This window comes from Sminthopsis crassicaudata, chromosome 1, assembly GCF_048593235.1.
Source record: "Sminthopsis crassicaudata isolate SCR6 chromosome 1, ASM4859323v1, whole genome shotgun sequence".
Classification (NCBI taxonomy): domain Eukaryota; kingdom Metazoa; phylum Chordata; class Mammalia; order Dasyuromorphia; family Dasyuridae; genus Sminthopsis; species Sminthopsis crassicaudata.
The window spans coordinates 531,989,475-532,014,978 of record NC_133617.1 but is presented as its reverse complement, the minus strand read 5'-3'; the positions used below and the strand labels follow the sequence as shown (position 1 = coordinate 532,014,978).

The 25,504-nt window shown below is 31.1% G+C and overlaps 1 protein-coding gene across 8 annotated transcripts in view; it reads left to right on the top strand.

Moving 5' to 3' along the window:
- The window catches only part of MLLT3 (MLLT3 super elongation complex subunit), a 268,850-nt gene that overhangs the window by 136,853 nt on the left and 106,493 nt on the right, over window positions 1-25,504 (top strand). For 6 of the 8 annotated variants that reach the window (XM_074281852.1, XM_074281853.1, XM_074281848.1 and 3 more), the window contains 2 exons: window positions 5,425-5,507; window positions 17,878-18,021. In XM_074281852.1, coding sequence (XP_074137953.1) covers window positions 5,425-5,507; window positions 17,878-18,021 — 227 coding nt within the window. The remainder of the gene's footprint in view (window positions 1-5,424; window positions 5,508-17,877; window positions 18,022-25,504) is intronic. The other 2 variants (XM_074281854.1, XM_074281855.1) reach the window with 1 other exon arrangement.

Sequence of the window (25,504 nt, the reverse complement as noted above, 5' to 3'; positions counted from 1 at the left end):
GCTTATATCATTCCATATTTGTAGAGCTTCTTCTCTGACTATCCTTTTATTTTTGTTCTTTTAATTTATGGGAATCTTTTACTCTCACTTGCAATCCTATTTTTAAAAAGGGAGAAAAAAATAACACATTTCTTGTAACAAATATGCATGATAAAGGCAAATTCCCTCATTGATTGTATGCAAATATGTACATAAAAAGATGCATCATAAAAATATATCCACACATGTAAATCAGTACATATATGTGTGTGTGTGTATTTATGAATTTCTTTTCCTACTTGTTTCACTTTTTAATCTTAGCTTAAGCAGCATTACATTCCCCTCTTCATTTTCCATTGGTATTATTATATAGTCTTTGAAAAATATTTGAGTACCCAACAATATATTTATTGCTGAGCTTTCCTGAATAAATAACCATGTTATCCAGTAGAGAGCTTCAGATCAGTTCATGTATTCTTCTTCTTAATTAGCACAACATTTACTTTTCCTGACTCCTATTTTATTAGGTATTTCCTTTTTCAGGCCTTTTCATGAATTATTTCCCCAAAATCAGGGTACCTTGCAAAACTGTCTTCCTTTCCACAAAAAATCTTTAATCTCAGTTTTATTACCAGGATCTCCTCGATTAGCTAGTTTCTTTTGCCAAGTTTATTTCTTTTGTGTGATAGATACTAAAGGAAATTTTTAGAGGTAGGTAATGTATTTTGTGTTTTCTATACCATTATTGATTATTATTATTATTAGGATTGGGATGAAAGGAGGCATGTTAAGTCACAAAAACAATGCCAAAAGTAGATTTGCTTTATATATTTTCCCCTTTTATTTTTAAATTTCATTTTTTAGAAGCAGTTGTAGAATTGACTAGTGCTTTCTTGATTTTCTCTGTCCTTCCAAGCTGATGCATTTGAATATTTTTGCTCTTTCCAAAATTTTATATAAAAGTCTACAAAATTAGACTATGTTTAATGGTAACATGGTGGGTTTCCTCACAGTTCTCAGACTTCCAAATGCTAGCAATGGTCACCTGTAGTGCTAGCTCATCCCAAAGATAGAATGAAGGACACCCGCTATTCTAAGAGACTGTGATGTGTTATAAATTAACTCATGAGGGGAGTGTACTTCAAATCTCTTGAGCTGGGAAGAATATTTGGTTGAACATGTTTCAAAGGAAAATAGTGGTAAAAATGAGTGTATATATAAAGACAGTTCAGTTATTTCCCCTCCTAGAGGGCCTTGTGTAATGAATAAAATAAAACCAAAAATTATCATTGGACAACTTGGCCATGTCCTGAACTAAAATATTTAAATTGATATGTCCATGGAAGCCAAGGTGATTTCTATACAATAATAGTCTGACTTGCATGTAACTTCTCCAAAAGAATTTCCCTTTCTCTGTAGATTTTTATTAACTTAAAAAAAAAACAACAACAACAACCTAACATTCCTTCTTAGTCATTTATTAATTGTTCAAATTGTTAAAAGTTCAAATATTCTCTATTCTTAAATGGCTACACACACACACACACACACACACGTGTGTGTGTGTGTGTAAAATATAAATTTGATTATAAAACTACAATGCTTCATTTATAATTTTTTCACTTTATCCATCTTTAATTTCTCTTCCATTAAATCTAAACATTATGTTTTAAGAGACACAGAAATTTAAGGAGAGTGTTTACTTTTAGGTTAGGGCTTTAGGAAAGACTTCATGTACGAATTACCATTAAAGAGATGCTCAAAGCCAGGAACTTGAATAGATAATCAAGACTTAAATAGGAATCTCTACCAAATGCGGTATATGGTATATGAGCAAGGGTATGGAATCAGAGATGAGAGTTTATAGTAGATAAATCGTTCATTATGGGAGTAAATTTTGGAATGGAATGCTTTATGATTTAATTTGTTGTTCATTCTTATTTTTTATCCTAATATATCTTTTCAAAATGGTTGAAAATTTCTTATTGTTTTTGATTTGTACTCTTTTCAAAGAATTAAATAAGCTATATCTCATAATTTGACTTTGTTCTTGTTAGGGAAACTTGCATTCAAAGTCATGTTTTACCTGAAAAATTTTAATGCTTCATTTAGATGAGAAAATGGTTAGATGTTTTTTATAGATAATTTCCAAAATTATTAATAGACATTTTGCATTTAAAATAGGATCTCAATAGTTCAAATTTACAAAAAAAAAATAGTTTATAGGCTATTAAAACATAACATTGATTCATTTGGAAGATTAAAAACAGTCAATGACTGAGCCATAATATATATCCATTGATATGTTTTTCATAATAGAAGTAAATTCCATTCAAAATGGAAATTATGAATTATACCAGAACCATCATACTGAGAGAACTATATCTTTCTTCATATCTTTAGCATCCCACAGAATAAAATTTATTTAAATACCATTGGAATGATTAAACACACAAAGGATTTCACAGAAATAAAGTAATCTTGACTTGGAGAATTTCTGTGAATGAACTAAATGTTCTGAATATAATGGATCTTTGCATTTAGAGATAGTGTTAATACTTGTTTTATATTCTAACTTTCTGAGCATGGACAAGTAGTTTAATACATCTTTTTCACTAGCAATTTGATTGCTGTCTGAGTACTAAAAAGAACCGCATGCAGCATGACTAGTGAGAAAACTGAACAGAGAGGGAGATGGAGTGTTTCAAAGCTACCTAGATAGAGCAGGCTATGTTAGGCACTGGGCAAATTCATTGAAGGGGTCCCTAAGTACCAGCTTGGGAGATGAAAGAATTGTCCTCTATATTTAGTTCCTGGTATATCCTAGCATGATAGGTTGTGAGAAGCATATCCTCTTGTTTTAATCTGTTTATATGGTGACATAGGTGACTTAAAAAAAATTTTATATATATATATATAATTTTTTTTTTTGGACTCAACATTATATCTCCTCCTCCAGTCCCCCAAATGGAACAAAAGGCCAATCCAAATTCTTGGAGTTTCAACACACACAGACACATGATAATGGAAAGCATATCTAAAAATATACATCTGAAAGTGCACTCTAAAATCATGTCTCAGAAAGACCATCATGTTTTCACCTTGATTATTCTGGAATCCAAGTTCTTATAGTATTCATCAGAGTTTTTAAAACCTCTAAAGTTGTTTGTCTTTAAAATATTTTTATATAATTATTTTCCTACTTCACTTTGTATTAGTTGCCCTAGGTTTCTCTGAAAACACCCTAAGGATGTTCTTTGTTCTTAATTTTGCATTTTCCCTTCTTTGCAATATTTATTTCTAGCTTTATGATTTTTAAAATAACTTTGTTCAGAATTGTTCATCTTTCCTTTGCACCCCACAAATACAAGTTATGATTATTATTGCATTTGAAGGGTCTTAATAGCAGTAAAAAATGAATTTTGTTGAGCACTTATCATGAAGACATTATGGTAGGTGTGGTTGGGGACCGGTTATTATTATTTTTTTTCTTTTTCTTTTTTCATCTTTGTATTCTCAGGGTCTTTTCCCCAAAGGATTTTATTTTGAGAGATTTTTTGGAGTTTGAAAAAATTATACTTTTGGAGATGAGAGAATACCTATAAAAAGATGATTGAGAATAAAAAATGTTAAGTAGAATTTAGAGAGAGACCATTTTGGTTTTAGTGGACAATTATTAAGGTACCCCATTATTAATTCGTTATACTTTTATTTTGACTTTTAAGAGACAGCATCTCATGAAAGAATACTAACTTTCAGCTTCCACTGGAGAACTTTCCCCTCTTGGTGGTTGTCAGAATCACTCATTTTCTTTGAGTATCAGTTTCTTTATTTATAAAATGAAGTTAATATTTCCGCTACTTATTTTTCCAGATTTGCTAAGAGAAAAATTCTTTAGTCCCTAACCACATATGTGTTTAAGATATTGTTATTTGTTTAGTAAAAGGATCAATTTCAGCAGCTAAGAAATAATGGTATTTTAATGGGACATAGAGTACTAGTTTGGTTAAAATAAAGTGGCCAGGAGGAGTAGAGAAATAAGCCTGGAAAGATTTATATGGGACCAGTTTCCTGAAAAGCTCAATTACTTGGATTATACGATTTCTATACAAATTTTTCTGCAATATTCCAAAATAATATTCTGTATTGGAATTACTTTTTTTTTTTTTTTTTAAATTCTATGTTGAATTTTAGTATAGTAGAGATTGTATTGAGAGGAAAACAATTCTAAACTGCCCAAATAACTTTCAATCTAAAGTTTTTGCTTCTCCTGTATAATGCTTTATTTTTATCTCAACATTTGCAAGCAATTGCAAGTGATGGAATTTAAGATGAATACATTTAAATTATTCAATAAAGATTTATTGATTGTTTTTAGGTTCATGGATATGGGTACTGTGCAAGGTATTCCTTTCTTTGTTTGGTCTCCAGAGGAAAGAAATCTGTTTCTATTTTTTCCCCACATATTATAAAGCTCCTTTTTGACTTCTGAATCTTGTCTAAGAGGTAGTAGATTTGTATGGGGACCTTTTCTTTTTGTTGCTATTGCTTTTTGTGCACAATATTTCTAGGATGATGTCTTGACTTGCCTGTGAATTGGATTTGAGTGAAGGAAGGCTGTGCAAACTCATCCCTCTCATTCTCTGCTCCAGAGTTATTGCAATCTAGTGGAGACAAAGGTCAAGCCACTGGCAATGCATCTTCCCCCTTTAGAATATGAAGTTTTAGAGGACAGGGATTGTCTTTATTCTTGCTTAGAGCTCACTAGTGCTTATCATCTTGTCTAACAATAATTGCTTGTTAAATTGAAGAGTTGCAGCATGATGACAGTTGTTGGTTGAATAATATGCTACACATATCTTTGTAACCTATTATTTTATTCTGACCTACTTCTTGGGGACTTTGTAATAAGAATAAGAATTCAAATCTGTTGCAACATTTAAAGCAATAAACCATTGTTTAAAATAGTTATTCCTTCCATATCATGGGGGTAAGGGGAGTGGCACCCCCTCACTAGAAATTTTTGATTCTCCCTTTGTACCAGAAAAGTCTGAATTATTATATTAAAATGTAAAAATGTTGATATTACACAACACTACACATATTTTTTATACCTTCCTGAATTTTTCAACTTTTTCTCATTTATGGCTTCCTTAGAACTATCCCCAAATTCCCACTTAGTTTCATAAGTTGGATTAATATATTGAAATCTTGATGGGGAAAGTCATGACATATAAGGGATAATTGTAAAGTCTACTTGTAGAGTAATTGTAAAGTATACTTACTTAAAAGGATAAGATTGACTAGGGAAGAAAGAGGCAGATGGCTTAGAACTGAGAAAAGGTGCTTGATAGATCAAGATATTATTTATTCTTCTTTTAAGAGAAAAGTTCTGTTTATTTTTTTAATTCATGTATTTCTTTTTTTTCCCCTCTCATGTTACAGTGTGCAAAGATCCACCTTACAAAGTAGAAGAATCTGGGTATGCTGGTTTCATTTTGCCAATTGAGGTTTATTTTAAGAACAAGGTATGTAACATTCTCTTACTTATTGAGTCAATATTTGGAAAGCATTTTTAAAATTCTGTTGAATGATTTATTGTGTAATAATGATGCAGCTGTTTTGATGTACCAACATTTGAATTAACTAGAGTATTTTAAATCAAATTTATCTTTGTTTTCCCCTGAGAATAATGTATGGTGTTACACTTAATCAAAAAGTAAGTTACTAGAATAGGAGAGATTTTTAATTTATTTTTGTTCCCTCAGATTTTTAATCTTCTTAAGGAGGAAAAAACAGTAATTCTTCCAAAGAATCATTTTTTAGAAGAGAAAATTATTGTATGTATGTATGTAAGAAGGAAAGTGGAAGTTAGATTTCCATCCTTGAATTTTTTAAAGCATTTTTCCAACTCATCATAATACCAGCACCATTTACTTTTTGTCTGGGAGTGAACCATATCTGGTGTTTAGCTAGAAGGAGTTTTATATATATAAAGCTTTTTTTTTTTTTTTTTTTTTTTTTTTTTGTTTAAAAATTTTTTTTATTATTATTTTATTAAACTTTTTATTTTCAAAACATATACACAGATGATTTTTCAACATTGATCCTTGTATAGCCTTGTGTTTCCCCTCCTTCCCTACATACCTTTCCCTAGATGGCAAGTAGTCCAATCTATGTTATGTATGTTAAAATATATGTTAAATCCAATAAATGTAAACATAGTAGTACAATTATGCTGCACAAGAAAGATTAGTATATACACTTTTCTAAGAATTCTATATTTTCTACAATCTCATACGCTATGTTAGAAAAAATTTATTTGCCTACAAAATTGCTTTACTTCACATAGCCTGTTTTCTAATGGTTTAGAAAATACACTTGTAATGTATTTAGTATACAATAATCAACCTTGTCATCAAGAAATGTGTTTTCACAGTAGTGGATTTTAGTTATAGGAAACCCATATTTAGAACTGGATTTTCTTTTATTCCAAACTAGGGTGAAGAAAAATTTTTAGATCATACCCCACCCTACCCCACCATTTTGAATAATATATATTATAAAACTGTTACATGGATAATTCCTGATATTTTAATATCATGTTTAGCACTTAAGATAGAATGCATTTCATAAGTTGTCGTGTTTGTAGACACTTTTGGATAACAAATTAAAATTTGTTCATTTATTCATCAATTCTTTTTGATTGTGTGAAGACTTCTGCTTGCTCCATTTTCCAATCCATCCTACATAACACTGATATCTTGATCTTCAAATCAGGTTAATTTTCCTTTTATGTAGATTGGATCACAACATTTCTTTGCTGATAAAACTTTAATAATTCCTCATTGCTTAATGAATAAAGTCCGATTTCCTTACCTTGGATTGCAGGGGTATTCAGAGTATATCTGTGTACCTTCCTAATCTTATGCATTGCTATTCCCCTTCACATAACCAAATTGCTTGACTCATTTTCTGAGAATGTCATATGCTTTTTGTAATCCTCCCCCTGCCTTTTTTTTTTTTTTTGCTAATATTAGTCACTATACCTTATTATTTATTTCTTCTTTATTCTTTGAGAGTCTAATAAAATGCCTTGATCTTAATAGCTACTTTATATTTTCTAAATTACCTCTAATAACAATAACAACAGTGGCTAAAAATACCTACTTTATGCCAAGCACTGTGCTAAACAGTTTGCATATGTTATCTCATTTGATCCTTATTATCCTAGGAGGTCAGTGCTATTATTATTTACATTTTTCAGAAGAACAATCTCAGGCAAACAGAAATGACTTGCAGGGTTATGAAAATGTCTGAACCTGAATTTGAATTCATCTTCCTCACTCCAGACCCCCTCTCTGTACACTCCTGAGGTATTTAGCTGTCCTAATCAAAATATTAGTGGAAATCCTATCATTAAGAGGAAATCCTTCATAGTCTTATAATTACCTTCTCCTCTTAGTCTTTCACAGTTCTTCAATACAGAAGTGATTTCTGCTTTCTTCATCTGAATGATGTCCTCACTTTTTTTTAACCTCTCTTACATTTGTATCACTTCCTCTTTGTATGTATTGTAACTTTTTGCTTACATTTCTTCTTTCTTTTAATAGACATTAAGTTCCAGGAGATTGCATGATGGGTCTAAGAAATAGCCAATTGTAGGTTATCTTCCAATCTTTCAATTAATATTCAATCTATCAATTAATTATTTACCAGGGTGTATATCCCACATATCGTTCTTATACCAGAATGGCTATTTTCAGAGAAAGTCAAGAAAGGAGGATTAAACACTCTTTGAATCGTTTATTTATTCATAGCAACTCATAAAACCATCTCTTAAAAAGGATGGCTTGTGTCCTGTATTTGTGGGGGAAGATCTATGTATTAATTGATGAATGCTTTTTTCCAAGATATTTTGATGTTAACATTATAATCATTATTAGTACGCTGAACCTTCAATGCTTTGGATTTTCATTTGGGACACTTTATTTATATGATCCTCAGTATAAAAAGATGACCCAGGATTCTTTGACTCCTTAGAGCACAAAGCCCAAAGTCTTGTTTCCTAGTTTGCCATAGCCTGATAAAGATGAGATTATAGTCTTTGTCTAATGTCAGTCTAGAAGAATGGTTACTAGATGATGGTTTGCTTTTCTTTTTCTGTTGGTTCCATCATCTTATGCAGAATGTCTACAGTTGTGGAGAGGTTACATTTTCTCTTGTAGAGATGTTCAGTTAATAGTAGACAAGGACTTCTAGAGTCATCTTCTACAAAAATCTACAGCATGTTCAGCAAGTTCACCCATCTTTTCAGTGAGATATTCACTCCCTTCCAGAAAAGACAGGTTATTTCACTTAATGACATCACTAGTGGGAGGATGATAGTGGAAGAGAGCCTATCTGTAAAAAATTGGACACAGGGACAATGAACAAGGCTTAGCTACTGATTCAGTATGGGGAAAAAGAAAGGAGAATCAAGATGCCAGATTTGGAGCTTAGGTAATCAGCAATATAGATATGATGTTATTATATACAGAAATACGTTAGAAAAAGTAGGTTTTGTGGTAAAGGTCACTTTTGTGACTGGTCAAGTTATTTGAACAGTTTTATATTTTACTCCTGTAAAATGAAGGAGTTTGAATTTGTTTAACTATTTTCAGTTATGTGTGATTTTTTTGACCCCATTTCTTGGCAAAACTACTGGAATGCATAGCTATTTCCTTCTCCAATTTATTTTACAGAGGAGGAAAATGAGAAAAACAAGGTTAAGTTACTTTCTCAGGATCCCACAGCCAGTATTTGAGTCGACTCCAAACCAGATTTTAAATGACCCCAAACCTATCACTCTAGCCACTGAATGACTTAGATGCTTCAAGAAAATAATTCCTTTTTCCTGTGGAGGGCTAGAAACAAGTAATTTCCAAATTTCCACCCAGTTGCAAATGTTATGATCATGTACAGAAAACTTCATAGCCATTACATCAATTTTATATTTTCAATCCTGCTGCTTGCCACCTTAGACTAATGTGTATAGCTGTTTTTCAGGTATTGAAGAAGTATTAATAGGTAACAACAACAAATATGAGTTGAAGGGAAAAAAGACAATATTCCATTTTTTTTCCAAAATTTTTTCAAATTAATGAGTATTTATAGTTTTTCTCTCCTTACTACTGACATTGGGGTGAGAAAAAGAAGAAAAGCAAAACTCTTGCCAAAAAATATTCTAAGTTATGCAAAATAAATAACCATATTGGCCCTATCTAAAAATCTGTATTTAATTCTCCATGTTTAATCTTTCACTTGTCAGAAACTGGGTAGCAGTAGTGGTATAATATTTTAGTAAATAGAACTCTTAAGTCATTTAAAATTGTTCTTACATCTTTATTATAGTAGGTGTGCTCACTACATTCTGCATCAGTTTAAAACCAGTCTCTTATGTCTCTTTGAGGCCATATTTTTCCTCTTTTTTTTTTTTATAGCATATTATTCCTTCCTTCTTCCCTCCCTCCCTCCCTCTTTCCTTTCCTTTTTCCCTTCTTCTCTCCCTTCCTCCCTCCTTTATTACCACCTTTCCTTTCTCCTTTCCTTTCACCTTTTCTCATTCTTTCCCTCTGTTCTTCCATCTTTCTCTCCCTTTTTGCCTCTTTCCTTTCTTCCTGTCTTCCTTCTTCCTTCCTTTTTTTTCCTCCCTCACAATGAGAGTTAAGTGACACAGTGAATTTGAATTCAGGTCCTCGTGACTTTAAGACTGGCACTTTATCCTCTGCACCTCCTAACTTCCCCAGCCTAGGATTTTATTATATATTTTATGTTTCTAGCCATCTTCCAGTTTATTTCTAGTTCTTGCCATTACAAAAAGGATTTTTATAAATATTTTTGCATATATGAAATTATTTATTTTTTTATCTGTTTGGGGTATTAGCATGGTAGTCATTGGATCAAATGGCATATGACCAGTTTAGCAACTTTAGTGGCAAAAGTTCCAAAATTCTTTCCAGGAAAGCTGAAACAATTCACAACTTCTATCTCAGTTAGGAAAAAAAGACATATTAATCTCATCTCCAGCATGTCTTTTTGTTGTTGTTAATATACTTTGCTGATTGGATGGGTTTAAAATGGAATCTCTGAGTTTGTTTTTTTCTTTTTTTTTTTTCTTTCTAATTATTAGTGATTTGGGGCATTTTTCACAGATACCTTGAATTTCTTCTGTTGAAAATTGACTAATTATTTATTATTTTGGCAGTCTCTTAGTCTTAATTTGAATCTTTTATTAATATATCTTGGAAAAAAAGACATTTATGGAAAAAATCTTGCTGCAAAGATTTTCATAGTTAAATATCTCAACTCTAATCTTAAGTATATTAAGTTTTGTTTGTGCAGAAACTTAAATTTTATATAATCAGTATTGTTTGGTTAATATTCTGTTATTCTCTCTATTCCTCATTTCATCATGAATTATTCTCATATCCCTGTATCTAAAATATAATATCTAAAAGGCAATTTCTTTCTTATTCCTCTAATTTATTTATGATGTTACCTTTTAAATAGTCCTTTATCCATTTTAAGCTTCTTTTAGCATATGATATCTCTGAGTCTGCTTTCCAGTTTGTCATATAGATTCTTTGCCCCCATCTACTTTTCTCTTCCTTAGCTTATACCATATAGTTTTGGTAATAAATTAGTTTGGGTAAGCTTGTCATTTTCCTTATATTGTTTCTGTCTACACATGAACAATTAATATTTCTTCAATTGTTTTAATCTGATTTTATTCCTATAAAAGATATTTGCAAAAAAATAAATGTTTTAGTTCCTAGTTTTAGCAGGGTGTACTGTAAGGTAATTTATAATCCAGAGTTATTTTAAATGGGGTAGCTCTTAACTCTTTCTTCTTGCAGATTTTGTTTGTGATATGCAGGAATGCTGATGATTTATATGCATTATTTTATATCTTGTTACTTTGCTAAAATTATTGTTTCAACTAACTTTTTAATTGAGTCTTTGTCATATTCCTTGTATATGATCATATCATCTGCATTTCCTGCTCTGATTCCTTCTATATCTTTTTCTTTTATTCCTATTTGCTAGGATTTCCAATATAATACTGAATATTATTAGTGACAATGGCCATCCTTATTTCAGACCTGATCTTTTTTGGGCAGGCTTCTAGCTTAGAGTCATTACAAATAATGTTTGCTAATGGTTTTAGTTTTAGTTTTTTTTTAAATGCTTTTTTTTCAATTGAAGGAAAATTTTATTTATATACCTATACTTTCAAATTTTTTAAAATAGAAATGAGTGTTGTACTTTATCAATAAGCCACTGAGAAAAAGATGTATTTCTTTCTAGTCCCTTAAATTTTCTGTAGATATCTATCCTATCTAGCTAATTTAAAATTCTATTCCCTTCCTCGACTTAATTATTTTTGGTTAGATTTATCTTATCCTATAAGTATAGCTCCCCACTATTATAATACCATTATCATCATTTCTATATGTATTTCATTTTTTTCTTTAAAAAATTAGATGATATTGTTTCTTTTTTAATGAGGTCTTTAATACTTTCCTTTATATTTCCTCTTTAATGAGTTCTTTAAAGTTTTCTTTATATTTCTTTTGGATATTATATCAGATTTTTCACTTAGTATTGGTTTTTTATGTCCATGTTTTTTTTACGTCAGGCTTATATGCAACTTTGCTGGTGTTATATATCATTTACTTCCCCTCCCTAAATTCTAGTTTTCAATGAATAACTTTCTTCTTTAAAATTTTGAATCTCAATTTCTAAAGAAATCTCTTTCTTTTATAATTTTATTGAATTGCCTTTATTTTCTGCTTTCTCTCTTCTTCTCTTCTCTTCTCTTCTCTTCTCTTCTCTTCTCTTCTCTTCTCTTCTCTTCTCTTCTCTTCTCTTCTCTTCTCTTCTCTTCTCTTCTCTTCTCTTCTCTTCTCTTCTCTTCTCTTCTCTTCTCTTCTCTTCTCTTCTCTTCTCTTCTCTTCTCTTCTCTTCTCTTCTCTTCTCTTCTCTTCTCTTCTCTTCTCTTCTCTTCTCTTCTCTTCTCTTCTCTTCTCTTCTCTCTCTCTCTCTCTCTCTCTCTCTCTCTCTCTCTCTCTCTAATTTTTGAAGTTGCCTTTTAAGTTTTCCTAGCTCTTTTTAGATTTGTGACCATTTAATATTGCTCTTTGGGGTATGATTTTTTTTTTTTTTTTTTTTTTCCAATTTAACATCACTTTTTTCCTTTGAACCTAGATCTTTTATTACACCTTAGTGGTTATTTATGGTTGGGTCCTTTCTTTGTTTTCTCATTTTTGTTGTGTTTTATTTTTAGCAGCTTAATATTGTAATCAAATTTTTATCCTGATTTAATATTAAGGATGCCCCAGGTTTTAGATCCTTTTTACTGTTACTTTCTGAATTCTGTCTAGGGACTTTTAGGAATTTTCTCCCCCGTGCACCAGATAGTGCCCATAGCCATGGTTTTTTCTTCTTGTTTCATTCATGCTTCTCCTGGGCCATCTGATCTCCCAATCAGTTCTGGTCAGCATTGGAAGGCTTGATGTCTTGGGCTCTTCTTCCCTAAGCCTTGTTTAGGGCCCTTAGTCACACTATATTTCTCCCTCAGGTCAGGCAGTCCCTAAATATGTATATCTCTTGCCCATATCCTTGGCTGGGGATTACAGGATCCCTAGGCCCAGCATTAGGAGACAAAGGAGGTTCCATCAGTCTTTCCTTACTCCCATGCTCTTCCTAGATGAACACTCCTAAGACCTAGGTGCTACCCTAGAGATAATTGTTAATTCAGTATATTTTGCCTGGAGATTGCATTTCATTCAGTCTAAATCTCTGCCTCTGAAGGCTCAATTTTTTCTTTCTATGGTCCTTTCAAATTGTCTCCACCTCTTTATTTTTCCTGTTCTGTATTCACTTTGAGGTGATGTTTTATGTGTTTATGGAGCAAACTTAGAGAGCCTGGTATTTTCAGACTTATTCTGCCATCTTTCCAGAATCTGTCTATATTTTTTGTACTTAATTTGTTTTACTTATTGACCTTAAGAGAAAAAGTCTGCAAAGAATTTTGCAGTATATGTATCTTTTATTCTTTTGGTTCTTGTAATACTCATTATTGACACGTTTCTTGGCTAAAGTTTTAAGTGAAGTTGATAATGAGATTATATCATCCAGGGGTAAAGTCTACCTTTATTCTTTACAATTCTTACCATAAGGTTGCTGTGATCATCACTAGAGAGGATTGTGAAATTGTGTTGATTTCATACCTAGAATGTATATATCCCTTTACAAGATAGGTATAGAATTAGGAATTTGGTTTTAATAAAAAATTTTTTTTCTTCAGGGCATTCTTGGCTATGTTTTGTTTTAGTTATTTTCTTTCCTTCAGATCTTTGACAGGAGTGAATGATGTTGTTATATGGTAAATTTTTTTTAAAGCATTCTTTCAAAAGCAATTATTTTCTAGTTCAAATCAAAAGAAAATAAAAATCAATTATGGGTTTTTTCTTCTGCATCATTTCTAAATTTAAAAAAAGAACAAAAAAACAAAATCTCACTATGTATCCCAAGTAAAAGTTTGAAGATGAAGATGATGATGATGATGATGATAATGATGATAATAATGATATTAAATTTATATAGCATTTTAAAGTTGGCAAGTCCTTTACAAATATTATTTTATTCAATCCTAACAACATTGGAATGTATAGATAAGGAAACTTGAGATGAAGATTATGTTAATTGTTCACAGCCATAAATCAATGTCCATGGCTAGATTTGTATCCTGCTCTGCTTACTTCAAATCTAGCTTTGTCTACATCTTGCCACATGGTTCCCTTTACTACTTGTCACATAGGGAATAGGGAAGAGAAGAGAATCAGCATTTATAAAATATTCACCTTGTGCCAGACACTGTGCTAAGTGTCTTAAAAAAAATTACAAATATTATCTTGGTAGACCTTTACAATTCTGTGAGGTAGATGCTATATTATCCCTATTTTACAGTTGAGTAAACAGAGGCTTGAGTATAGTTTTCTTGCCTGTGACCAAACTCATTGAATTTGATATCATTTTAATGCTACTCTCAGCATTTAACTAAACTGATCCTTATTCAGAAGACTTCATGGCAACAGACTCCCAAATCCTTCCAACTTTTAGTATATGGCAGACGTTATTGTCCACTGACTTAACCTTTGAGAACTCAAGGTCATTTTCATTTCATTATAGTTCCTTGAAGTACAGCATTGGTACAGAAATAAATTTATTATCTCTCAAAGATAGAAATTTAATCCATTATGTATTCTGTATTAGACTTGAAATGATGTATGCTTATGAGGAATAATTTTACTTCTAATTAATTACAACTTGTTTTAGTTCACAGTCTTGTAGAATTTGGAATCATTTCACCTTTGGTTAATTCTGTATACTTAATTATAAGGCAGCTTTGTCTTTAAAGTTCTCTTAACCTAGAGTAGTATTTACTAATTACATATCTTTTTTCGTCTTTTACAATTTTTTTTCATATTTTTCTAAATCATTAGCCACACATTTTTTTAAATTTTGAGTTCTAAATTTCATCTCTTCCTCTCTATTTTCTCCCTCCCTCCTTAAGAAAGCACACTATATGATATAGACTTTACAAGTATAGATTTATTGATTTTATTCTGAGTGTACATAAAACTTCTAGAGTTATAGTTTTTCATGTGAATTATATTTTTCAGAATTGGTTTCCTTTTGATCTTTTATTTATCCATATTTTCTTTGTTGTTAGATAGTTAAGAACTATCTTTTGCCATTTTTACTTAAAATAACATTCCTCATATCATATCTTTAGGACATAGTCTTAATTAATATTTACACATACACTCAGGCAGAGAGCAGCTACAGATAAATAGATACCTGAATTCTTTTGATATTTTTTTTATTTCATAATTTTTTTTATATCAACATTATCTTTTCTCATTCATTTTAGTAGATACTACAATACATTTTGTGGGATTCTCAAGGTCTTCAGTTTTAATTTTTTATGTGATGAGATTTGTATAGCTATTCAGTGGTCAAGCAATACACATTTTAAAAATACCTAATATGTACCAGGTTTTATAGTAAAATCTGGAGATAAAAGGAAAGAGAGTCACTGTCCTCAAAGAGCTCATAACCTAGTGGGGGAAGACAATATTCAAACAATTATAGAAATATGTAGAAATAGCACAAATTGGATGTATTCAATTGGGGAAAAACATTAGATTAAATTCATATGTGGAAAGGTTTACTATAGTGGTGAGATTTTAGCTAAAATTTTCAGAAAGCTAAAGAAAGCTTAGGAGGATACGAAAAGGTAAGCATTTTTTGAATTAGGGCCAGTTAATGAGAATATTTAAATCACAAGAAGGAGTATATTATTCATATATTAGCAGGAAGGCCAGTGATAAATAATAAAAGAATATGGGATGGTGTGGTTTAAGGTACAGAAATATTGGAAATGCAGTTATTAGTTATCAATATCTCCTCAATTCTCAATGTATAAAGTATAAAGTATATTCTTTAATTCCATCCTCACACTTTTGGAAACCTTACTAGTAACAGGACTTACTTCAGTTTCATCTGTAGGCTTAAAATCCTACTCATTATTGTGATTGAAACTTGCAATTTCTTACAATTTCTTCAGTTATCCTGCAAGTACACTGAAAACAATTCCAGCTACTCAGTTTTATATAAATGTTAAGAGGGAAGGTGTTGCCTAAACATAGTTTTCTGACTCTAAAATGTTATTAGTTTCATGTTTACATTCTTATTTTGGACTTTTAAAGAAGCTCTTTTCTCAAGGATCATGTAGCATTCAAGTATGAGCCCCCCCTGTTTATATGATATTGGTTCCTCAGAATTGATAACAGATGATGTTCTAGGTGGGTGAGCCTTTCACATTGTGTCATAGTTATGAGTGTTATTGTCTGCATATAAACCTAGTCACTACTTGTACCTTTGTTTCATAGAGAACATTAAAAAATAGAAACACAGTTACTTTTCTATAAAACAACATTTTCACTAATTAACACATAACAGGATCAGAAACGGTAGAGAACAAAATAATTTTTTTTTTTTTTTTTTTTTTTTTTTTTTTTTTTTTTTTTTTTTTACAAAATAATTTTTTAAAAAACATTGGGGCATCTAGGTGGCACAGTGGATAGAGCACCAGCCTTGAATTCAGGAGAACCTGAGTTCAAATCTGGTCTCAGACACTGAACACCTCCTAGCTGTGTGACCCTGGGCAAGTCACTAACCTCAGCTGCAGGGGGGGAGGGGGGTATTGACTACTTGGTCTGTGTCTTGTATCCCTTGCTTATTAGTGAATGAGTGGTTTGTTCTCCTTGCTTTTAAGTTCATATGTAAGCCTAATATATATATTCATTTTTTTTTTTTTTTTAGAGATAGTATTATGTGTCTACCAATTTACTCCCTGATAAAAATTGTTTCTAAAATTAAGGAGTTAGACTAGATACTATGTGAGGTGTTTTTTTTTTTTTTTTTTTTTTTTTTTTTTATCTTTGAATCCGATGTGATGCTTACTTCAATTCTGAGAATCTCAATTTCCCTAAATTTTGTTTCTTTTGGTTATCTTTGGAAGGACTTATTTGGGCTTGCCTAATTACTTGAAAACTCTTTATCTAATGAGGATGATGGAAGTGTAGCTATGTCCCCTACACATTATCCCCTATCCACATATGCAGATTTTTCTTTACAATCTTTACTTAGTATTACATCTTGGGAAACAGAGAGACAGACAAACTTGAGAAGATATATCTACATTAAGGAAACATTACCTTTGAGAGGGTTTAAAATTGCTGCCATACCCCCCAGCCCCCCCCCCAAAAAAAAAAAAAAAAAAAAAAAAAGGGCTACTATCACAGTCTATCATTACCAGGAAGATGGACCACTCTTTTATTCTTCAGTTTGCATGTTGCTCCTATAATATATAAACCAGGGGCACTACATGCCTAGGATATCAAATTATTGTGTCTTGTCAGAATTGATGTAGGATAGGGCCCTTGTCCAGGGTACTGATCTTCTTTTTTTTTTTTTTTTTTTAATCATTTTAACTGTGCCTTTCATTACCATGTAAGCCAGAGTCATTTTTATTCTTCCAAGGAATTTTCTAAATACTTCTGTTAATCTCTTCCTGGTGACTTGAAAAGACTTGATACTCATTTCTGTTTGAGAGCTGGTAGAGTGCTTTTCTTTTCCATAAAAGTAAGGAGAAGGGAATACCAACATTTTTTTTCTGTGAAAATTTAAAAATGCTTCATTAGATTTTCTGTCTATTTCCATATCATAAGTTTAATAAGCAATGTGTAGCAAAAGATTCAACTGAAATATTCAGTACTGTGTTTAATATTATTTTGTTTTATATTAATAATGCCTTTTATAAAAATAATGAAGTTATGTCATTTTACTTTTGAATCCATGGTGTTTTTTTTAAGGCATCAGTACTGTAGAAACAATAGATGTGGAAGGAATTTTAAAATTCCACCAAGTAAGTCATATGAAAATATTTAGTTGAGAATAGAACTTGTTGAGATTAGGGATTCCTTCACCCCTACTCTAGGTTATTTTGCCTTTGCTACCATTTTAATTTTGTCCACATTCAGGAAAAAGTCCTGCTAAATTTTATAATAGCACATGCAATACTAATGTACAGAGAATTTGTTTTTGCTATGTTGTTGATTCCATTAGTTTAATAGCTTATGACAAATAAAATAATTCATGGAACCATTCTATTTTGAAATACCTACTTTGACAGATTGAATGCTAGATGTTTGAGTCTCTTTTCTTTGTGTAGATAACCATTTCCTCTATTAGACTTTCTATTTCTGGCTATTTTTCAACCCTCAGGAAGAACCTAAGAAAGTCCGCTTTGATTATGACTTATTCCTGCACCTTGAAGGCCATCCACCTGTAAATCACCTCCGTTGTGAAAAGCTAACTTTCAACAACCCCACAGAGGACTTCAGAAGAAAGCTGCTGAAGGCAGGAGGGGTGAGTGCTGCTACTCATGTCAAAGCCATCCCATTATAGAATGTACTGATTTGTTAGTGCATTATAAAATTCAATAAAATTTACTCCTCTCTTGAAAGCAGTTGATAGTTATCTGAAAGAATTTGCTCAGATCTTGTCTCATTGTCTCTGAAGCAGAAGGTAAGCAAAGAAATTCTGAACCAACTACCTGATATAAATATTTTGTTAATGGAATGTCAGTCTCTTTTTAAGGTTAGAGCCCTTCACATTTGTTGTACCAAAGGCAAATTCTCATACATGTACACAATAAAAACCTTTTAATATAAGGTCAAGAACTGAATTATAAGATTTCTGTGTGAGGGTGAAAACTCATTTTAAGTTAATATCAAGAAAAATTATTGTCTGAAGGCTAAGTTGCTTTCCAAAATTTTCTTTCTTGATTATATAGCTGGAAAAAGGTATTCTATTTATTTATTTATTTATTTATTTTAGTGAGATGAATGTGTATCTTTATTTATTTGAAGTCGCTTGCCCAGAAATGGAATTTCTCATTGAGATTGTGACAGGGTTAAGATAAATAATTTAATAAATCATGAGGTTCTATTCTAATGTATAGACTCTTCCTTTGTAATTCAGTGAGATTAAAGGGGACTGTGAGATCAAAGAAGGGTATAATATAAACACAATCCTAATATCCTTTCATATATACAAATGGTTTATTCTTTTACTAACTTCTACTAACTAACTTCTGGTTATTAATTTAAAATTGATTTGTGCCTTTTCTCTGAACCCCCTGCTTTCTAGCATTATGTGGCAGCTCAGACTCCACATTTTTTGGAAACTGCTCTCTAGAACTAATTCTGCAAAAAACCTTCTTTTAGGTTCATTATGCAAAGAAGTGACTTTTGTAGGGAGATGGAGATACAGGGTAGTCCAAACAAAATTTTGCCTTCTACTCTGACTCTGTGGGCTGGACATAGTGCATTTAATTAAGATAACTCAAATATGTCTTCCTCCGTGTTTGTATATTTGTTGTCTGGTTTTTTTTTTTTTTTTTTAAAGTTGTGTCAGACTGTGAATTCATTTGGGGTTTTCTTGTAACATATATGGGAATGTCTTGCTATTTTCTTCTCTGTTACAAGTGAGGGAATTGCACAAGTAAATTACTTGCCCAGTATTGCACAGCTGCCTGATTTCAAATGTGAACCAAGTCTTGACTCCCGGCCTGGCAGTTTATTCACTGGTTCACCTAGCTGCCTCGTCTTCCTCTGCCATCCTCTATTTTAAATGCTCATGTTTCTCATGAGTTCCCAGCAAAGATAGATGTCCTAACTTGGGATGCATATCTCAGTTCTAGGTGCAATTCCTAAATCTCTTAGGCACAGCAGCACATGACAGTTTAGAGTCCCTTTTTCCATTGATCTGTGGGGTTTTTACCTGCTCTACTCTTTTGTTTTGAAAGCCTGAATCCTTCAGCTAGTATTAGTCAATTTCCTTGTAAGTCTTCTTCTTTATTGCATTATTTTGTTAAGTGTTTAGGTTTAATATTGTAGTTTTAAGTTTGTAGCTTTTTGTTGATAGGTAGTCTCAAGGAATTTATCATTTCTGTAACATATAACTTAAAATGCTGTACTGACTAATTGTAGGATTTCTATAGCCAGCTTTGTCTTGATAGGTAATCTCAAAGAATTTATCGTTTCTGTAACATAGACACTTAAAATGTTTTTCTGCAGGATTTCAGGATTTCTGTAGCCAGCAAAAGGACAGATTACTTCCTCTTGTATCAAGTAACTATGATCCAAGATGACATGATTATAAAGAGAGAGTACTGACAAATCAGAATAAATATAAATCATTCTCATTATATGAAGAGAAATAATTGTTTTGTTTATATCATTGACTATATCATGATGAAATTTTCCTTATCAATTTTTTTTATGGATTAGAAGGAAATATCTTGGTGTGTGTGTGTATGTGTATATTATATTATTTATATATTTATATTTATATCTGAAAAAGAAAAGCTAATTAACACTTTACTGACAAGGGTTTCTAGAATCACATTCCTTCTTTTGTTCCCCACTTAATAGTATTTTATTTTTAAAAATTATATGTTTTTAATTATATGATTTTGGATTCCCCCAAAAAAATTTTTTCCCCTTATTTCTCCCCTCTCCTTACCCCAACACAGCAAGTAATCTCAGATTATAAATGTACAATTATTTTAAACATTTCCATATTAAACATATTTCACAAAATGTGAAAGAAACATTAAAACAATGGGAAAAACCATGAGAAAGAAAAAAACAACTAAGAACAAAAGGTGAAAATCTGGTGCTTTGATCTGTATTTAGTCTCCATAATTCATTCTGAAGTGGATGGCATTTCCAATCTCAAATTTATTGGAGTTTTCTTAGATCACTGTATTGCTGAGAGGAGCTAAGTCTGTCATAGTTGATCATCACAGATTCATGCTATTATTGTGTATAGTGTTCTCCTGTTTCTATATAGCATTATTTCTGTATAAATTAACCAATAAATTAACCTTTGGAATACAATCCATTTTTAATATTTTTTGATATATATTTTAAAGATCCATTTTACTATATTAAAGGTAATGCATTTTTCAATCAGTTTAAATATGTATATCATATAACATGATTCAGAAATCCTTTAATGTCCTACTTACTTTTATTTGGCCACCTTCTAGCTCATCAGTTAGTATAATTTTAAAAAATGTTCACAATGAAACACATACAATCTAAGTTTCTGGATACTCTACTCCTTTTTTTTTTTTTTTTTTTTTTTTTGACAGTACATATGCATAGATAATTTTTAACAACATTATCCCTTGCACTCACTTCTGTTCTGAATTTTCCCCTCCTTCCCTCCATCCCTTCCCCTCGATGGCAGGCAGTCCATACATGTTAAATATGTTATAGTATATCCTAGATACAATATATGTGTGCAGAACCGAATTTCTTGTTGCACAGGAAGAATTGGATTCAGAAGGTTAACATAACCTGGGAAGGAAAACAAAAGTGCAAACAGTTTGCACTCATTTCCCAGTGTTCCTTTTGTGGGTGTATCTGATTCTGTCCATCATTGATCAATTGGAACTGAATTAGATCTTTTCTTTGTTGAAGATATCCAATTCCACCAGAATACTTCCTCATATAATGTTGTTGTTGAAGTGGGATATTCTACTCTTGATTCAGTCTATAGTGACTTTCTTTTCTTTTCTTTTTAAAAATCATATCTCATTTTCATATGAATAGAAATGTTGATTTCTTTCTCCTTCATCTTTCTTCTTTATAGTATTATCATATTCTTCTTTCTTATTCTTTCTCCTTCATCTATGAATTTGATTAGCACATATACTACATTTTTATTAAATTAATTTAGAAAATGATATATAATGGATGTGTCTCTGTTTATGTGTAATTTTTGATTAACAATTTAACTTTAGAAGCTGCCATTGATGACTTTTCTTTTTGAGTAGCCATCCATCAAGTTGTGAGTCTATTTCTCATTACACCACTCCCTCTTTATTTTCTTCATAAAAACATTATAGGCAAATCTGTGAAATGATTTGCTAAAATGTAGATTAATTCTTTTTTTCACCTAGTGGAAAAAGGAAAGAAATTTACTTTTGCATAATCTCTAATAGGTAAAGCTCAGCCTTTTGTGATTATTGCTTCCTTTTCTAGAAGGAATTATTAACTGCCTTTTAAATGAAAAATGCTACAATTTTACCTGTAGTTGAACTAAGCCTCCCTGGCTCTTTTTTTATTTTTTTCAGATTTCCCTTTTTTGAAAATTAGGATGTTTTCCTTTTCCTCATTTTTTAATACATCTATAGTTTTCCAGACATGATTGACAATGACATAGCAGTTTTCTCAGTTTTCATGGATGTGGATTACTGCATTGAATTACTTGAACTTAATGAGCCCTAGTTGGTTCTTCTCTATTACATCGCCACTGAATCTTGGTTTTTTTCTGCACCTTCTATTTCAAAAACCATTTTTTTAAGGTGAGAAAATTGATCCAAAATCATAGTTGAGCATTTCTTCATTCCCATTCCAACCCTTAAAAAATTTCAGGTACTCTATTGCTTCTACAGTAAATTCCTAAATTCTCATTCTGTCATTTAAAGTTTTTTACAGTTGGACTTCCACTTTCCTTTTTCTGACTTTTCATAATTCACCTAATTCATCTTTCATGCCATCTAAACTGACTTACTAGTTTTCCCTTAAAATTGATATTGCATTTCCTGTTTTTTTTTCCACGAAAGCCTCTCAGAATCCTTTTTATCCTTCACAATTTATTTTGGGTGATAACCATCGATATGTAATTTTTTTTTTCTGCATCCTTCCATTTCTCAGTTTTGTCATTCTAGTCTAATTATATTTATTTATACTTGTTGAATTCTTTCAATAGATTTAAATCTTTTTCAAGATGGATAGAATTTCATTTTTGCTTTTGTTTTGTCAATTTGAGTTTACTGTCTACACATAAAAGTTACCTAATAATTAACTGGTAACTTGAATTTAATAGTTGGGTATGTAATTTGATTGAGTATGTGTGATTCACTTAAGTACATAGAATACTTGATAAGTCTTGGCTCAAAAATAAACATACCAGAAGCACTTATTTTAAAAAAAAAATCTTCTTACTATTAGTGTGCCTAATGGGTGATAAACTTGAGGTCACTGATGATTCAACCTCTGTCCTAATAAGTTTTTGTCATTTTTTGTCTTTTATATGGAGTTCTTCCACTTGATAGTTTGCCTTCCTTTCCTATATTTAAATGCTCTTTTGAAGATTGTATTTTGTGATGATACCACTAAAATAATCCATCACCTTTTTATATTTTATCACAAATTCAACCAGTTGCAAATAGAAGCTTATCTTTTGTAGGGCATCCTAAAAATCTTAGTACAATTTTAATTTTTAGAAAATACAGAAGTATAAATGCTACAGACTTACTAAAATTAATTTTTAAGCTTAATGATTTGTCTTTCTTGCATAATTTTTGAATTTTGAATAATTCATTTTTAATTTTAATTTTTAATGAATGAGCATTTTCAATATTCTTTTCTTGTTTAACAATTTCAGTAAGAAAATCTTCCCAGACTGGTAGAATTTCAACCCTCCTGCTATTTCAATTAAACTTTTTCTTTTTCTTTTACCTCCGAATTGTCATGTGCTTATTGACTCCTTATTCTTTGGGTGACCTTAAGGATAGAATTATAAATAATAATCCTTTCAGCTACAAGGAAAACAGTTGATAAAATTTTGCTTTTTTACAAAATTGTTGAGACAATTAACACAAGGTGGCGATTATGTTTTATTTTTAATTAAAACATTAATGTTTAAAAATGTCTAATAATCTTTCAAATTGGGAGATGGTGGTGAGGTAAATGAAGTTACTGAATCTTAAAATGGCATTTTCCTTTTGAGAAATCTTGTATTTATTGAAAGCATTCTTACAGATTTTATTTTAAAAGCACCACTTTTGCCCTGTCCAGATTTTGCCTATTTTTTCAGTATCCCTTTTTAACAAAAGTTAGAATGCAACATATAGTCTGCTTTATATGATGCTTTATCATTATGAACAAACATTTATTAAACATCTATTACATATTAGGAACTGTCATATGTTCTGATAAAAATTAAATAATCCTTTTAAAGAGCTCATTCAATCAGTAGAGATAACATGAATGGAAGTATGTCTAGAACAATGATATACAAAATAAATACAAAAAGAGAAGCCACTAGTTTTGACAATTTTAGGGAGTGATTTGTGTACAGATTAGTTCTATGTCTTATGGAGGTGACTTTGGGGAGTAGATTGAGGGGTCAGTACTTTGCATGATTTGGTGATGGTAAGTGCTTAAGAGAGATGGAGGCAGAATGGCATCATTTGGAATAGAGAGAGGGTCAGTTTAGATATATTAAATTAGATTATAGGATAGAGAATAATGTATAATGAACATAGGAAATAAATTGGAGGCCAAACCAGAAATTTTTATCTTTTACATTTAGGAAGTCACTAGAGGTTGAAAAGAGTAATGATATGGTCAGATCCCCAATTTAAGAAAAAATTATTTTTCCACCTATGTGAAGGATAGTTTAGAGTGGGAAGGGACATTAGTTTAGTCCATGTCATTACTTACTATGACAAAAGTGAGCCAGTTTCTTGTGTGAGTAGAGAGAAGTGATCAGATTTGAGAGGTGCTGTGAAGGAGAAATGGCAATAATTGGCAACTGATTGGTACATAGAATAAGGGAAACTGAAAAGTTATGAAATATCAAATCATTTTTTCACTTTTAAAACTTCTAATTTTTCTATTTTTTGTTTGGGAACATGGATAATATGGATATTTTACATTTTACATGACATTGTGTATGGGTATGATTCATTGCCTTTTCAATATGTATATGGGGATATAATGAGAGAGAATTTGGAAGTCAGTTATAACTACTTTGTATTTAGATTTACCATATTATTTATCATTTTAATGTATGTTATATAATATATTTGATATTAGGTATATTAAAACACATTTATTATTTTATGCAACTCCCCCGCCCCCCACTTTATTGTATATTGCATCACCTTGATCAAAATAGAGATATTCAGTAATTCAAGGTTTGAGGAGAATAATAATGAGTTCTGTTTTAATATATAGTGAATCCAAGATGCCCACTGGGTATCTATTTGGAAATGTCAAATAGTCTGCTTATGATTCAAGGCTAGAACTCGGGGGAGAAGATGAGGTTGGCTATATTGATCATTTATGTAGAAATAATAATTAGACCCATAGGAATTGATGAAGTTACCAAGGCAGACAATCTGAAGAGAAAAGAGATGAGATCTCAAGATAGAGTTTAAACATGGAAGTATAAAGAGTTTTCTAATAAAAAATTAGATCCCAGAGGGTATCCTATCAATATCAATCCCATAATGACTACTTGTGCTGTTTGATAATTAGCCTTGCTGAATTCAGATGAAGTTATCTTCACATTTGATTCAGACAGATGAATTACTCAGTCTCAATTGCTCTGGGAAAGGGTCCATGGGCTGCATTCTTGGAGGGAATCCCTGTGCCTATGAAGTCCTGGACCCTTGAAGTATTGATGTATTAGTCACTCTAATGAACAGCCCTATGAACCATTCTGATTTCCACTTAAATTCCTGATTTTTCTGATTGAGATTTCTTTAGAGCTTGGCCAAATTAGAGGTAAAAGGCATTGGTTTGTACTTTCTTGATTTTAAATCCTGATGAGAATTTTTGAAATTAAAAAACAACACAAAAAAATTATAACCAAAATACTTTCAGAATATAGAAAATAATAGGTTCATTGAATTTTCTTTTTTTGCATCACAACTAGTATCATATATTCAGATCTTAGTCCCAATGTTTGTTTGGAAGACCTTTAACACTTCCTGAATTGTATGATATAGGCAAATGAACTTGAGGACATGTAATAAAACAAT